At 43.1% G+C, this 16,898-nt stretch overlaps 1 protein-coding gene across 1 annotated transcript in view; it reads right to left on the bottom strand.

Annotated features, from left to right (window-relative positions):
* LVRN (laeverin) overlaps positions 1-16,898 on the bottom strand; it is a 41,270-nt gene that overhangs the window by 16,086 nt on the left and 8,286 nt on the right. Inside the window, exons 2-11 of the mRNA XM_081880381.1 lie at positions 15,031-15,173; positions 14,494-14,669; positions 12,372-12,498; positions 10,339-10,493; positions 7,420-7,533; positions 5,936-6,076; positions 4,782-4,847; positions 4,617-4,682; positions 2,322-2,482; positions 748-824 (exon numbers count right to left, since the gene is read on the bottom strand). Of these exons, the coding sequence (XP_081736507.1) occupies positions 748-824; positions 2,322-2,482; positions 4,617-4,682; positions 4,782-4,847; positions 5,936-6,076; positions 7,420-7,533; positions 10,339-10,493; positions 12,372-12,498; positions 14,494-14,669; positions 15,031-15,173 (1,226 nt within the window). The remainder of the gene's footprint in view (positions 1-747; positions 825-2,321; positions 2,483-4,616; positions 4,683-4,781; positions 4,848-5,935; positions 6,077-7,419; positions 7,534-10,338; positions 10,494-12,371; positions 12,499-14,493; positions 14,670-15,030; positions 15,174-16,898) is intronic.

Consider the following 16,898-nt stretch of genomic DNA (forward strand, 5'->3'; position numbering starts at 1 on the left):
GAGTATGACTATTAAAACCAGTGCTTCCTCACTACATTATAAAGCCAGAAACTTGTGTCTCTTTCCCTAACCGTGTTGAGGCTCCAATGTCAGTAGAAGCAAAATGGGAATGTGCTGAGGAGTGCTTGAATGTGATGGATCTAAAGTGTTCCTATTCCACCAGCATTAGGGATGAGAAAATATGCCAGCCCCTGAAACAGACTGGCAAGGGGAGGGGAAAACACTCTCCTCTTTTCCTACTGCCACAAACCCAGCAGAGCTCTAGATCTGGCATTTTGTTCCCCTTCTCCCTGCTATTTGAATTGCTCTTAATACAGTGGTGCCCCGCAAGACGAATGCCTCGCAAGACTGAAAACTCGCTAGACGAAATAGTTTTCCGTTTTGGAGGTGCTTTGCAAAACGAATTTCCTATGGGCTTGCTTTGCAAGGTGAAAATGTCTTGCGAGTTCCTGCGGGGTTTTTTCCCTCTCCCCCCCCCCCCCTTTTCTAAGCCGCTAAGCTGCTTATCCGCTTATCCGATAAGCCGCTAAGCCGCTAATAGCCGCTAGACCGCTAATAGCGCTAATCCGCTAAGCCGTCAATGGGCTTGCTTCGCAAGACGAAAAAACCGCTAGACGAAGAGACTCGCGGAATGGATTCTTTTCGTCTTGCAAGGCACCACTGTATGCTTTTAGCCTGTTTTCAAGATTGTGTATTGCAAATCCTGTAGAGGCTTTCTTAAATTCAAAGAGAGAGAAAACTACTTACTGCTGCTCTTATCAAGCCATGCCAAAGGTTGTACAGTTCCGTTTCTTAACCAAGAAATGGGAATCGTCCACATGTTGCTTCATTAAAGACAAAAACACATGATTATTTATTGAACCTAAGTAAATAAATGGTTCAAATGCAATAAAATAACTTACATTTAGGAAACGTTTTCTGGAAAAAAAATCTAGTTCTCTCAGCCTTTCCTTTTAACTTCTTTATCGTTTTAAATGTGCATTTCAAATTGCATCAGCACCTAAAGAATACTCACTTTAATCATATTGAGCACAAGCAAGAGCAGCTTACTCTGGAACTTGAGTTTTGGTGTGAGTTTTGATTCAAGCTACACTAACTTTCTCAGACCCCAATTCCAACTTCCATGAGATTTGGAAAGTCAAGCTTTGTATATGCATGACAAACCTTCACTTTCCATAACTAATAACTGGGAAGCCATAGTCATCCACATGGCTCCACTCCGAACCAGAACTTGCCCTTGGATTTACTTGCAAGCAAGTCTCATGGATTTCTGTGCAGTGTCCTTTCATGTAGTGGGAACAATCCATATAGAAGCAAGCACTGTTAAGCATATCTGACTTTCATCATCATAATTTTCATCAAATTTATTATTCACCCTCCACCAGCAGGTCCCTGGACAGGTTACAATTTAAAATTTGGTATAAAAACAGTTAAAATAAATTGCCTTCACATGAATATGGTTGGTCCTGAAAGCCCAGAAAGCTGAACCCAGATATTACAGTCCCAAGGTTCCAGGTGTGCCACGTTTATGCACACCATTTCCCCCCCCCCCTCAGCCAAAAGATGCATCTTGCATTAAATGCCAGGTGATCCTGACACAAAATCTGAGATCATAGGAGTTATGGAAACAATGTGTGTGCACGACACTTGGGGCGGCACACATTGTCATATATTTGACACCAGTAAAAGCCTTTCAGTTTAATGTTAAGAGAATCAACAGTGCTTTGACAAAATGCAACTATTTATTTAGTTTCTATACCACTTTATATTTTTAAGAAAAAACTCAAAGCTGTTTACAGCATACTACTGAGAGCTCTTAATAGAGAACAAGAACAATACAACGGCCCATTTCAGATGATCCTCCAAACCACAGTGTGGAGGATCAGAAATTAGCCCTAGGGTTGCATTCCCCCCCCCCACGTGCATGTTTCACATCTCCTTTTTGGCACAACCCCATAATTCATGTTGACATCCAAGGTGGATTTCAATGTCTACTTTGGAAGGAAAGTGCAAAACATAATTTGCAGAGTCAGAAGATGTGGCTAAAATAGAAGATTATCAGAAGAAGATTTAGATTTAGATTTAGATTTAGATAAATTTATTGTCATTGTCCGTATATACACAGTATACACAACAACGAAAATCAAACACCCAAGACCGGATTCACATACACATTTGCACGTATCTCCAACACTCTCATCCTATTCAGACATAATCTATTAAAACATACATAATCCAGAAAAGAGTTACCTACTATTCAAATATATACCAAAGTACTTTATGAAATCAAAATTAAAACAATTGTCCTAAATTAGACATACTTGGTCTTGTTTGTTCCTTTTTTAGAATAAAACTGTTCCTGACTGATGTTCCCAGTGGTCAGATTTACTGTTAGGAGTGGCAAGCCATGTTGGCAGGTCCATGAGTCCATTATAACTTTTACTGGCACCGGCAACTGGAGGTCATTCTGTTCATCTACTACCTTCAAGAAAAGTCTGGATTAGAAAACAGTTTGGTTTATTTAATTTCACATAAATGTTTCTACTTGTACTAACAGCAGGTTTTCCAGGTACTATTTGCTGGTTCATACACAAGTAAAATCTAGCATTCTTAAACATTTAATAGCTCATATGGAGCGGGGGGGGGGCGATCTTTACAGATCAGTTTTCATAAGCAAGGTTGTCATTACCCACCTCAAGCAGCAACGAGGTGTCCAACTCGGAGAAGAAGATCCCATTGGATCAGGGGGCTGAGCAGTGCAAGATGTGGGATTGCTGATCCCTGACCTAGGCCTGACTCTGGAGTGGAGCTGAACCCTTTCAGCCAGGAGCCTCAAGAAACAGAATCCCTCAAACAGACGTCCAGAGACAGAACCACCCAAGCAAGACTGAGTGACTGGTCTCTTCACATCATAGGCTATTAGCTCGCTGGTATCTCCTTGCAAATACAGGTAACACACAAAGCCTCAGAGCATTAGACTTCAGGCCAAAGGACTACCACTTTAAGGCTCTCTACTCTTCAGGAGCCTGGGAGGTATAGCCTGGTCCAAGAGGGATGGAAGGCCCCTGTTGAGCTCCAGATTTGCCAGAGCAACTTATCCTATTGAAGCCAGTTACCAAACTAATTTGTAATTGGGCCTGGGTGATCAAACTGTCAATTATGTATAGGATGCCTGATCTAAGCAGTTCTTGAAGTGGGATGGAGGCTTTTTCTCCACCTACTTTATTCCCCAAGTCTTTATTACCGTATTTTTCACTCCATAAAACGCACCTTTTTCCTGCTAAAAAGTAAAGGGAAATGTCTGTGCATCTTATGGAGTGAATGTGTGGGTGATTGCTGGCTCGCTTTCTGGCCCTGCCCCCTTGCCCAGACCTCCACTGTTGAATGTTCTGCAGATGAAGGCTGTTTGTTTCCCCAGGGACATGTGACTGGCTGATTAGATTATCTGTCTGGAAACTGTAGAAACGGCTCCCTTTCCTTTCTTAAAGAAGCTACAGAACTGTGAGTTGAACCCCATAAAACAGGATATTTTCCCGTTGCAAAGTAAGCTCAACAACTTGAGCTGATCCTCAAAAAAGGGGGCTTTTCCCCTTTGCAAAAGAAGCTGCACAACTTTGAGCTGATCCTCAAAAAAAACAGGGCTTTTCCCCATTGCAAATGAAGCTGCACAACTGTGAGCTGATCCCCCCAAAAAACGGGGCTTTCCCCCTTTCCTCCTCTAAAAACTAGGTGCGTCTTATGGTCGGGTGCGTCTTATGGAGCAAAAAATACGGTAAGTAGAAACTTTTCATGTGGGATTAGTTTGCACTTCACACACTGCTTTCTGACACACCCATGCTTTGCTGACTGAGGGCACATGACTGCCCACAGATGGTGGCGGAAAGTACTATAGACAACTACAGATATATAAATGTACTGAGATTCATATAGACTTTTGTGTGTGTTAAATGGGCTATTAACCACTGCCTGCAAGGTAATATCACGTACCAGACATAAGCTATCATAGATGTGGGAATGTTTGGCCCTCCAGATGTTGCTGAACTGCAGCATCCCTGACGTGCCTACTGGGGCTGATGAAAGTTGTAGTTCAACATCTGGAGGGCCAAAGGTTCCCCACACCTGAACTATCAGATCAAAAAAATGAGCTGCTGCTCAGGGAAAGACCTGACTTGGAAACATGTCAAAGAGGCTTAATGCAGAACGTATTTGGTGCTGCTCACCACTGAGCCCAAACTAGCAGAGCATCTGAACAGTAAGTTCAGCACTGTTGGTTCAAACTAGTGTTGTGCACTGGTTTTAGCTGAACCCTGAACACCACATCAGGCAGAGTCAAACAAGTCATTCATCTCCCAGCCCTCTCCTGACCACATGTTTAAACTAGGATGAAAAACCCTAATTAAGCATTAGAGCTAGCCCCTAAATTGATTTGGCATATGGATACGGGTCAGTTAGGCCCCACATTGACCTGGGGCCAATACAAATTGCCAGATTGGGTCTCAGTTCTTATTGAGAGGCCATGCACAGCCCTGGTTCGAAGGCCTTTCAGGACAGGACCAAGAATGCCCCCCACTGGATATTCCAAGAGCACCAGCGAAAACACTAATGGTTTTAATCACCTTTTGAATGTGATTCCACAGATCATCCTGGTTGGCATTTGAAAAGGAAAATGCATTCAGGTACGACTGTAATTAAACAAGTATAATTAGTCAATTCACAGTGACAACACATTTTGAATAGTCGTCGAGAATCCAACTGTTGGTAAAGTTGTTTTTGAAACTCACATTAAGTGCTTTCATTAAAAGCCTTTCAGTCACAAAGTTAGACAGCATCCGGATGATGGCAGCCCCCTAAGAGAGAGAGAAATTGATATAGATATAGATGATTTATCTTTATGTATTTAGAATGATGAGACTTCGCAAGTCATGAAACTCAAGACATTAATCTACCAACATTACATTCAAATTAGTAGTTTTATTAAATATATTGATTGTTGTGGGGGTGTTTTCAGATGGGTAGCTGTGTGAATGTTGCAGCAAAACCATATAGATTCTTTTGATATTATACAGTTTCTTCAAAATGATTCCCTGCACTCATATCATACATCTCCAAGTGATGAGATTTTGTATATCTCACACTGTTATATGGCTTTATATGGAATCTTGTGAGTGGCCATTTTGCCACAGAATGCTTTATTTAGGATGGGCATATATAATTACTAAGGTAATTTTCACAAATGATACAAAGAAGAGTAAAAATATCTCACACAGCCTAACAGCCACATTGATCCGAATTCACAAATCAGAAGTAACAGACTGGAGAATAAAAAGGCACTTGTGGCATTCAATTATGAAGTTTGCTGACCACATCAAACCTGCCGGGCAGTCATTCTCTTCCTTAAAAACCCTCTCCAGTTCTAGATATGTGGGCACATATTGTGTCTCCTCACAGGTGAAGGGAACATAGGGTGGTATTCAACAAAGCTTTATTCAGAACAGACCGATTGAAAGGAATGGACCTAACTTACAGTGTGATCCTATACATGCTTCCTTTGAAGTAAATGCCATTGTTCTCAGTGGGGCTTGCCCCAACATAACTGTGCATAGGAGCCACTCGTCTGTCCCCCCCCCCCCACTGTACACTGCTATTTGATATACAGACTCCACTTCGAATGCAGCAGGAAGCCTTCTCAAACCTGGTACCCTCCTATCATTCCAGATCATTGGCTAAACAGTTTGGGGGCAACAGGAGTGGTGGTTCAAAACACATAGAAGGCACCAGCTTGGGGGAAACTGTCATAAAGGCTTTACCATTCAATTCAATGGAGGCAGAGAATTCCCTTTCTCATGTTATGAAAAAGTGACAATTTCATACTAACTTTTCAAATCATGTGACCGATAAAATCCTTTAATATACTGCTTACAAATTTTGTTTTTACCTTCTTGTATGTTATTAAACCAAACAGTTTAAGTAATGCATCCGATTCTTGTCTTTCACCTGTGTCTGATAAAGACTGATTTTGTAGTTCATTATCCATGCGCAAGACAGGTTGAACCACTTCGTAACTAAAGAGTTTGTCCTGAAAATAACCATAAAATAGCAATGTTTACCTAAAAATAAAAGACCACATTTTAAGTTATTTTGAGAATTATACTTAATTCATAAAACATTTAATAGGCTTCCTATTTAAAAACCTTCATTCAAGTCATTGCATTCATAACCCCTTTCAAGAAAATCTGTATTTGGCTGAAATTCTTATCGCAGAAAGTCAATTTGTGGAATGCCAGCATGTGAAATGTAATTGTCAGGAAACCAGTATCATGTCCTAATTTTAATTACCATCTGCTACAGATAATGTAGCATTACATTACAGAGCCTGGCGTGCTCTGGTCCATGGGGTCACAAAGAGTCGGACACAACTAAACGACTAAACAACAACAGATAATTAGTGCGAATCAGTTCAGTAATACATAGCACAAAATTTCAACAAAAAGAATACCTATGGTCTATAGTATTACCATAGCGCAAAAGAGCAGTAGAAGACAGCTTTGACCTAGTATACAAGGCATAATTATTAGCTAGGGCAGCTGTTTTTCAACCAGTGTGCCGTGGCACCCTAGGATGCCTTGAACGATGATCAGTGGTGCCGCAGGCAACACTGGCCTCTGTCCCTCTTTCCTTCCCTCCCTCCTCTAATGCCCTCTCACATCTCTGCCTCCCAAAGGCTTGCACAGCTGTTTGTTGCAGCAGCCCTGCCTACAATGTGCTCCCCAGGTGAATGGTGCCTCCGGGGCTGACCAAGGGGTGCTGGTTGCCAGAAGCTGAGGTGGCCTTGCAGTAAGCAAGCAAGTAGGCAAGGGAGCCCAGCCAGCCAGTCCGTCAGCCCTTGCTGTTGGGAACGGATAGACAAGTGGGAAGCTGGGCAGGGAGGCAGGCACTGCGCTGGCCTTTCTTGTGCTTGTTGTGGGCAAGGCCTGCCTGGGAGCTGAGTGCCTGGTGCTGAAGGGGAGCCTTTCTGCCTGGCAGGACTGGCCACGCCTGCCGCTGCCTCTCAAGGTAAGAAGAAGAAGAGGAGAAGAGTTTGGATTTGATATCCCGCCTTTCACTCCCCTTCAGGAGTCTCAAAGCGGCTAACATTCTCCTTTCCCTTCCTCCCCCACAACAAACACTCTGTGAGGTGAGTGGGGCTGAGAGACTTCAAAGAAGTGTGACTGGCCCACGGTCCCCCAGCAGCTGCACGTGGAGGAGCAGGGATGCGAACCTGGTTCCCCAGATTACGAGACTACCGCTCTTAGCCACTACACCACACTGCTGACCTCACATGAAAGAACCATTGCATAGATCCCATTAATTTCAAGGGACTGAAAACAATCCCACAGTTTGGATAAACTTTATATAAACAATGATATAGTTCACACCTACCAGAGGCATTGTGGGCATTATGTAATATATACCGAGATACTCCAAGTAAGATGCAAATCCTTCGTTAAGCCATATGTCGTTCCACCAATTCATGGTAACTAGGTTTCCAAACCACTTCAAATAGAAGGAAGAGGAGAGTCTTTCAATGCATTGTTTTCAAACTGCTCTTCTAATCATCAGGCATAAGAGTGTACAGTGGTACCTCTGGTTATGAACTTAATTCGTTCCGGAGGTCCGTTCTTAACCTGAAACTGTTCTTGACCTGAGGTACCACTTTAGCAATAGGGTGTCCAGCGGCCGCCAGGCCACCGGCGCACAATTTCTGTTCTCATCCCAAGGTAAAGTTCTTAACCCAAGGTACTACTTCCAGGTTAGCGGAGTCTGTAACCTGAGGTGTTTGTAACCCAAGGTACCATTGTAGTTAATAGTCTCACATTGGCATACATTATCAAAAAGGAATGCTATAATGTTTACAGGTTTGTATGGATTTAGGAAGATGCAGTGCTTTTTTCTAAAAAAAATGTTTAGGGGTACTCTCATTATCCTACTCATATTGAAATACTGCCCCTCAATGAGGCAAAACTTAGATTCACAAAATGTTTAGGGGTATGCGTACTCCCAGGAAAAAAAGCACTGGGAAGATGTCATTTTAGAAAAGCTACAAAGATAGAAATCAGCAGTTAAAGTACAAAAATCCATTCTGGGATTTGATAACATAACCAAATAGAATTCTCTCTAAGTGTGATGCATTCAAGAGCGTGAATGCAATGAATTTGTATGTCTTTAAACAGCAGAACCACGTGGAATGAGGAGGGAGCCATAACGGTCTGGAAGATAAGGCTGCACTACTCACCTGCCTTCCCAGCACTGAGTGTTATTATTGGTTCCTGAGAGGTGCAGGGGAGCTGAGTGTGGCGCAGGCACGGCAGGAGGTTGCACCAGATTGGCTCTGCTGCATCTCCAGCATCACCCTGAGCTCCCTGGATCTCCCCTCTCAGGAAGCAGCAGTAATGCTCAGTACTGGGAAGGCAGATGAGCAATGCCGCCATGCCTGACTGCTACTGAGAAAATTAACTTTCCCCCTGCCAACTGCTATATGCATTTCCAGATGAGTTCCTATAAGCACTAATGGAGGCTTCTATTGAAATGGAAATGGAGACTTCTCTTGAGATGTAAATAAGCAGCAATTTGGGGTCTGGTCTTTTACCCTTCCCACCCACTCCCTTGATCCTTTTTCTACTTTAATTTAAAAGAGGCATGTTTATGCTTTACCACCCCGTTAATCGATTCAGGATAAAGCATGTAAAGCATGGCGTTCCCCCAGTTTACAAACACTTTTTTCAGACACCACTTTAAATAAAACTGTAATCGCTTAACTCATAATGAAAAGAAAAACAAGTCAATGGGAAACACAACAGGAAAAAATAGATTTGCTTTAACAACATAAGCAGAAGCATATATTGGAGGTTCAAAAGGTTTGTTTGGTGTTAAAGTTTATAATAATCTGATATATGTTTGCGGATTTGTAGAGCAAACGCTAATCAATCAAGTTTTGATCCAGTATTTTACTTTACATGCCTTCATTAAGTACTCCTTTTTAGGCTTTTAGCAAAAAAAATAGTCTGGTGCTAAACAAATGTGACAATGTTCCCTGCTGTTCCTTTCTTGCTCCCACTTCTGTGCTTCCCCTTGTTACTTCCTTCCCCCCTTTAAACAAATGAGGTACCGGTACTCCATATCAGTGAGTACCACCACAAAAAAAGCACTGCATACCCATAGCTGCATACTACATTCAGCTTTCAAGGAATGGGATCTATTACAAGGTGTCCAACTGCAAGCTCAAAGGGACAATGCGCAATGAACTTCTGGAAATCACTAAATGTATTATTTTTTAACATGGCTGGGAACTTCATGGAGACCAGCCATGACAGTTAAAACTCCATATTTGCAGGCAAAACACTTCTTGAGTATCAAGTGATAGGGACAAACAATATGAGAAGGTCACCACTTTCCTGTCTTGCTTATGAGCTCCTGTATATTCCTGCCTGTCCACTACTGGAAGCAAAATGCTGGGACAAATGCACTATAAACTGAACCAGAAAGGTGATTCTTGTGTGTTTCACTTATCCTCCTACACTTCTACTGGGACTAGATTGTAGCTGTGTTGCTAAGTAGAGGAGGCCACTGGCACTGTACCCATTCTCCTTTGTGGCCCAAAAATGCTATTTAGGGGGGGCTTACTTTTAGCTGTGGTCTCTTAAACAGCATCTTGTTAAACAGCACAGTGCCACAGGAAGCCTCATAGGTCAAAAGGACAATTCTGGTGTGCTGGCAGCAGTGCAAGTAATTGCTTGCATTTCTGCAACATTTACCTAAGTCATACGTGGGAAGCTTTGAACTACTGCTTGCATCAGCACCAGCAGGCATGGCCAATGGCCAGGTTACTGGGGAGCCATATTTAAGCCACATCCAAAGGACCAAAGGTCCCCCATACATGATCTAAGTGCTTTGAGAGAAAGCAAAAGTGAGTCCTTCATTAGTAAATGTACTCGATATATCAGTGACCTTTTTTTAGTGAACAGTCTGTTGAGAAAACTCTCCACATTGCTTATGTTAATCTCAACACAGACACCCAGATACATTATGGGCTTTTTAAAGGTCATGCTAGGATTCACTTTTATTAAGTTTGTTAGTTCTATGCAATTATCTATAAAACTCTAAAAATGTATTCAGTCAGTGATATGCTGCTTGAGCCTTCTACTTCCCCAAGAACTGTACTCCCGATGACCAATTCCAGACACTTGGCAGTTCTCAGGATTTATTTTCACATTAAATTGCCACTATTGCAGCTACAGCTACTTCGAAAATAACACCTTCGTTTTTAAGATAGATTAAAGTGCAGAACATTTTACCACATGCCTGGTGTGCTATCTCATGGGAAATAATTTTGCAAATCCAATATTTCTGGCGTGTGAATTTATCTTCTGGGTGATACAGCAAGGACATTTCCTGGAAAGTCATTAGCCCCCAGTGTTCCATAGCACCAGCTCCCATATCAGGTAGCACAAGCAGATCTAGATTGGTTTAAATATAGAGAAAAAGAAGAAGCTTTAACAATTTCACAATTCATACGTTTACATGAGTGCTCTTGGCTTAATCTGCCATTTCCCAAGATTTTCAGTCGCTGACAATATTGGCATGAAAAGAAACCTAGTACAGTGGACGCTCGGGTTGTGAACATGATCCGTGCAGGATGCACATTCGCAACCCGCAGCGGTGCATCTGCGCACATGCGGGTTGTGATTCGGTGCTTCTGCGCATGTGCAAAGTGCGATTTAGCACTTCTGCGCATGCGCAACCGCCAAAACCCGGAAGTAACCCGTTCCAGTACTTCCGGGTTTCGGTGGTCTGTAACCCAAAAAAGTGGAACCTGAAGCATCTGTAACCCAAGGTTCCGTGTTCCGTGTTTTTTAATAACAAAAAAACAAGGAAGTATTCGTACAAAAGAACATAAAAAGATACCTGCTTAATCAGGTCTCAGGTCCACCTTTGTGTAGTGTGGCCAATCAGATGCCTTCAAACCCTGTTTGTGGGCTTCCTGAAGGCACCAGCCCTCTACTCTTGGTTTCAGCAACTGACATTCAGTGGCATATAGAATGTTAACACAGAGGTTCCATATCATCACCAGCACAAATACCCATTCATCAACATATTCTCCATAGATTGGTCTAGCCCCCTTTTAAAACTATTTGGCCGTCGATGTATGTTGTGGCAATTAATTCCAGAAATGGGATTGTATGTCGTGGAGAAAAGTGCTTTCTTTTGCTGTACATACTTCTTTACTGGCAAAATGGCAGCTTGGAAAAAGGAGATTACTTCTTAGACGTTAGGTGTACCACAAAAAAAAATCAAAATCAAAAGGGTGTGGTCAAGGAAGGGATGGAAAAGTGAAGTGATTCAATAAAGAAGGGACACAATATGAATGAGAAATTCCATAAGATAGATTCCAGAGGATTAACCAGTCAATAGCATCAAACACCCACACACGCACCCCAAAATTGACCTAACACTTAGGTGATATTTTGGTCTCAGCTTTCCAAGAAAAGAAACTCAGGCGGAACATCAATCATATATACATCGAAAGGACAAGTACATATAGAGATGTCTGTCAGCATGTTTGCTAGCAAGGGTTATTTCCCTTGAGTTTGCCACAGGTTCCTAAGGGCAGTAGCAGAGGCAACCAGAGAGCTGGGGAGAGACATTAATATCACACCCTCACCACATCTCTCTTAGCTGCCCCACCACCAAAGCTTTCAACTGAATTGCATAATCTGTTGATGGCTACTTCAGGGATATTCTAAGGTGTAGGCTGTTTCGGACAGCTCACACCACAATAAACCAGTTAGTTTCAGGGTCACAGAAATGTTATGCCTTTTGTTTAGAACAGCTGTTCCTCAAACACTGTATGGATTTCTAATTCAAAGTCAGAAGAAAAAAAGCATTTCCGGGAACGTACCGTATTTTTCACCCTATAGGACGCACTTTTCCCCCTCCAAAAATGAAGGGGAAATCTGTGTGCGTCCTATGGGGCGAATGCAGGCTTTCGCTGGAGCTTGGAGAGCGAGAGGGGTCAGTGCGCACTGACCCCTCTCACTCTCCAGGCTTCAGTAAGCTATCAGCAAGCCTGGGGAACCCGCGGGAGTTCCCGCAGGGCTCCCTAGGCTGCGGATAGCAGCCTGCTGCCCGGAGCGGGGGCGCACTGAAGCCGCGGCTGGGGGGGGGAATAATTTTTTTTTCTTTATTCCCCCCCAAAAACTAGGTGCGTCCTATGGGCCGGTGCGTCCTATAGGGCGAAAAATACAGTATCACATGATTCCAAGCAAAAACAATTTCGTCCATTTTAAACATTGTAAGAGGTTGTTTCTTTTTTAAAAAGAAGCAAGCAAGAATACCTGTTTTTGAAAGAGGGTAACTGATGTTAAGTAAGTCTTCCATAAATGAAAAGACTGGTCCAGTGATATTTAAAGCATAATCAGCAGATCCATTTTTAATTGCATCCTTCCGAGCCCAAATGCGTATCTATGAATATGCACAGAAATGGTTATTTTGGACAACTGATGAAAATCTGTTTCATATCATTAGGCCTTCTTCAGTGGCCATGAATTTGCACAGTGACTTTCAGAAAAAAGAAAGTACATATAGAGATGTCTGTCACCATTTTGCAAGTGACAAGACAAATCCACACGGGCAGTTTGGGTAAAACAGACAGTGGGACAGAGTCCCACGAGAGGCTGTGGGCTGCTTTAGCTGAGATTCCTGCATTGCAGAGGTTTGGACTAGATGACCCTCAAGATCTCTTCCAGGTATTTAGCACAATTCCTTAAAACTTCATTGCATTTTAGACCTCTGATCAGGTTGCCTTATCTTTTGCAGACCACCACATTTTCTTCCACAACATCATGCACCCTGAAAGTCTTGTTCTTTAAAAGCTTAATTGCTCCCACATCCGCATGCAGTTGTGCCATGTATGCTTCCAAACAAAAGAATGAGTTTGCAGGATGAAAGGAAAAGGGAAACAGTTGCTAGATGGTGGGTGCCACTGCTAGGTTTGTGCATGCTCCATGTCAGTTAAACATTTGACAATCGACACACCAATGAATTCATTTCTGTGTTATCCAGGACTACATAAGCAGTCACTTGAAAAGCATTGTGTGTCTGCTCCACACCATGTTTGTCGTGACTACAACTTGTAAGAACTTGTCGTGACTACAACTTGTAAGAACCATTTATTTAAATAAGTGAGAAGGTACGAGTGTGCCAAGCAGCCACAGAATGCTGCCTGACTCTTGATAGGCAGGTGGAAAATTCTGTAGAAGGGGTAATGGAATGGAGCCTTCTGAATTGGTGCATTCTGTTAATATTTTGGATTATCAGACATTTGGGTAAATGGGAGTACTAGCTGCTTAATGGTTAGAGATATGAGGCTTCATGAGTGAAACTTTATATAATCAGTAGGCTGCTACAGACAACTTAGCTAGACAACACAAGCACTGATAAAGACCTTGGAAAATGAAAAGCCCAGAAACACAAGCATCTTACTCTTTCCCCCATAGTGTAGATCAGTGTTTCCCAAACTTGGGTCTCCAGTGGTTTTTGGACTTACAATTCCCATCATCCCTGACTACTGGTCCTGCTAGCTAGGGATGATGGGAGTTGTAGTCCAAAAACAGCTGGAGACGCGAGTTTTGGAAACACTGGTGTAGTTCCTAAACCCTTCTGCCCATTTTGCAAGTGACAAGACAAATCCACATGGGCAGTTTGGGTAAAACAGACAGTGGGACAGAGTCCCACGAGAGGCTGTGGGCTGCTTTAGCTGAGATTCCTGCATTGCAGAGGTTTGGACTAGATGACCCTCAAGATCTCTTCCAACACTATGATTCTATAATGATATAATGGCCCAGACTGACAGCCTTTTAAATGGGATTATATCAATTTAATAAATCTTTAAAGGAGCACTCTCAGCACCAGTCAGCCGACTGGTGCTGAAAACATATCTCTAAGGAGTTCCCTGTAATCACTGATTTAATAGTTAGAGCAACCTCATTTGAACTTTGACAGCTATCAGTCACCTGCCCTCTTAATGTTAGGTGATTGACAGGTGGGTGATCCCACTCACCTGTCAAAGATGGCCTGCACGGGGTGAGAGACATGAGCATCCAGCACGCCAGCTAGATCTGAGTCATCTGGTAAACCATGTCTGGGATAGCATTCCAAAGGTGGGTTGGCGTGTGGAAAGCAGTCTTCTAACAAACTAATGTTTCTCCACTAAAGAATCTAGTTGTACTGTGCTTAAACAAAACCTGATCTGGAGTAACCCTGTTCTGAATAAGATTGACAGTGGGAGACGGGAGTAGATGTTGCATATTAGTTTTCAGGATGCAATTTATTTTTTAAAAAACCATTTAATCTTATACCATAATTTAAACATCAGTGCATATTGTGCAACACATAATTCACTCATAAATGCAAGTATATGCTGCTAAAGTCTATAATAAATTCAGCAGACTTATTCACCTCATTGCCCCTCTCCACTGTGGTGACATAATCAAAATCACAGACCGCAAAAGCAGTGACATATGTGGACATTTTTGGTGTTGTTTCAAATGTTGTGACAGTCCAGTTCATCAGTGCAGTCCCATTACTCAAAGTACTCAATGTGCTCTCATTCACATCTTTATACTCAGATACATCTATAAAAGAACAATTATTATAGGCATTAATACTGAATATTATGGCAAATTTGCTCAGTTCAGAATGGAAGTCTAAAGGTGCCTTCTATATAGTGACCACTAGATCTAATAGTCAAGCTGTACTCTTGTTTCCTGTGTAAAAAATGCCATGGCCAAGCGGGGAGTCGGCCCCAGTTTTGTTTCATCAGATTCCTAGGGTCCAGCACCAAAATCTTAGGCACCTAGATGATCAGGGCACCTGGGATTTTTCCAATCCTGGCTGCAGCAACTATAATAGCAACAATATTAATAATCCTAGTACCACTGCCATTACTAACGGGTCCCACCACACAATTAGAAAGTCCCACATTCCCTTACTTACCCTTAATCGGCATGTTGGAAAGCACTTTATAGCTTGGGTGGTGAACAATACTGATGTTAAAGGTAGCTTTCATTGCAGGTTCATCAAAGCATGGGTAAACCCTCCTGGCATCTGCCGGTTCTAGGTGCGATGCGACCAACCACCTAAATTGAGAATACGAATAAGTTTAAAGTCAATAGCTCGAAGTCTGGGGGATGCTCCTGAATCCATCTCGGTCATTAGAGGCCCACGAGACCTCGGTGGCTGGGAATCCCTTTTACCAGCTTTGTGGTTTCTGCACGGGGATGAACAGTCTTTCATGAGAGGGTAACCTGTGGGATTACTTCAATGCAATCTGCCCTTGAGGCTGGCCCAGGCTGAGGTTGGTATACAAAGCCCTGTACAACCTGGAACACTGAGGTCCAGCGCCGAGGGCCCTTTGGCAGTTCCCTCGCTGCGAGAAGCCAAGTTACAGGGAACCAGCCTTCTCGGTAGTGGCACCCACCCTGTGGAACGCCCTCCCACCAGATGTCAAAGAGAAAAATAACTACCAAACTTTTAGAAGACATCTGAAGGCAGCCCTGTTTAGGGAAGCTTTTAATGTTTAATAGGTTATTGTATTTTAGTGTTCTGTTGGAAGCCGCCCAGAGTGGCTGGGGAAACCCAGCCAGATGGGCGGGGTATAAATAATAAATTATTATATTATTATTGCTGGGACACACGCACTGGGTTCCACCCAACTTTGACATTACGTGGTGGTGGGCCCGGTGTGGCTGCAGGTAGGCCTGACAGGGCCTGTCGCACCCACAGGAGGGCCCGATGGGGCCCGTCACACCCACAGGAAGGCCTGATGGGGCCAGCTGTGGCTGGGGGTAGGCATAGTGGGGCCTGTTGCAGCCCATTACAGCAGCAAAATATTGAGGGGGCCCAGCCCACTGCTTCAAACTTTTTACCCCCCCCCCCATGGAGCCCCTGGCTTGGGACCTGGATGCATAAAGGACTGCCTCGGCTCATATATCCTCAATCCTCCTGTGGATACCATATTATAAGGAGGAATTGGGCCTTTAGTGTGGAATCCCCCCCACACACATTAAATACTAGACAGGCACCATCTCTGCTGTCTATCTGGCTATCTAATTTCTTATTTAAACAAGACTTTTAAAAATGGAGATTTGGTTTTTTTAAAAATCCCAGTCTGGATTTGTATTGGTATTGTTTTTAGAAGCTTCCGTTGTTTTATCAGTTATGTATAAACAGCCCTGGGTAGTTATTTATAAATGTAATAAATAAAATAAGATAGCCCCAATCCGGTCATGTGTGTGGAAACAAACTTCCACATTGTTATGTACTGAGTTGAATAGGATCCAAACTGCAGCAGTCTGATTGGTCCTAGAACAATAGGCTCCAAAAGGCAGCAGTCTGATTGGTCCTAGAACAATAGGATTCAGAATGCAGCAGTCTGATTGGTCCTAGAACAATGCAGCAGTATGATTGGTTAGCAGGAACCACCCAATCATGCTCCAGATAGAAGTGAATCCACAACCTGATTGGCCTACAGTAGAATCCTGGAATTAGCCAATCATGTGCAGCCCATTGTGTAAATAATGTATATAAAGCAGATACTTTGAGGGGACATTCATTCATTCCTCCTCACCACTATGAGCTGAATAAAGAGCATGAAATCACTTTGCGACTCTGAGTATATTTCACTGGCGACGAGGATGGGATCCCGCTGAGCTGACTGCCACACACAGCACCGCAGCACCGCCACCTGCCGCACCGCTGCCTCGCACCGTGTATCCAGGCTTCAGCTCCGGGACACAAGGAACTCAGAATGGCAACTGACAGCAGCTTCTCGCCATTCAACCCAGCATCTGGAGACTGGGAAG

Source organism: Podarcis erhardii, assembly GCF_964252035.2.
Source record: "Podarcis erhardii genome assembly, chromosome: 11".
Classification (NCBI taxonomy): Eukaryota; Metazoa; Chordata; class Lepidosauria; order Squamata; family Lacertidae; genus Podarcis; species Podarcis erhardii.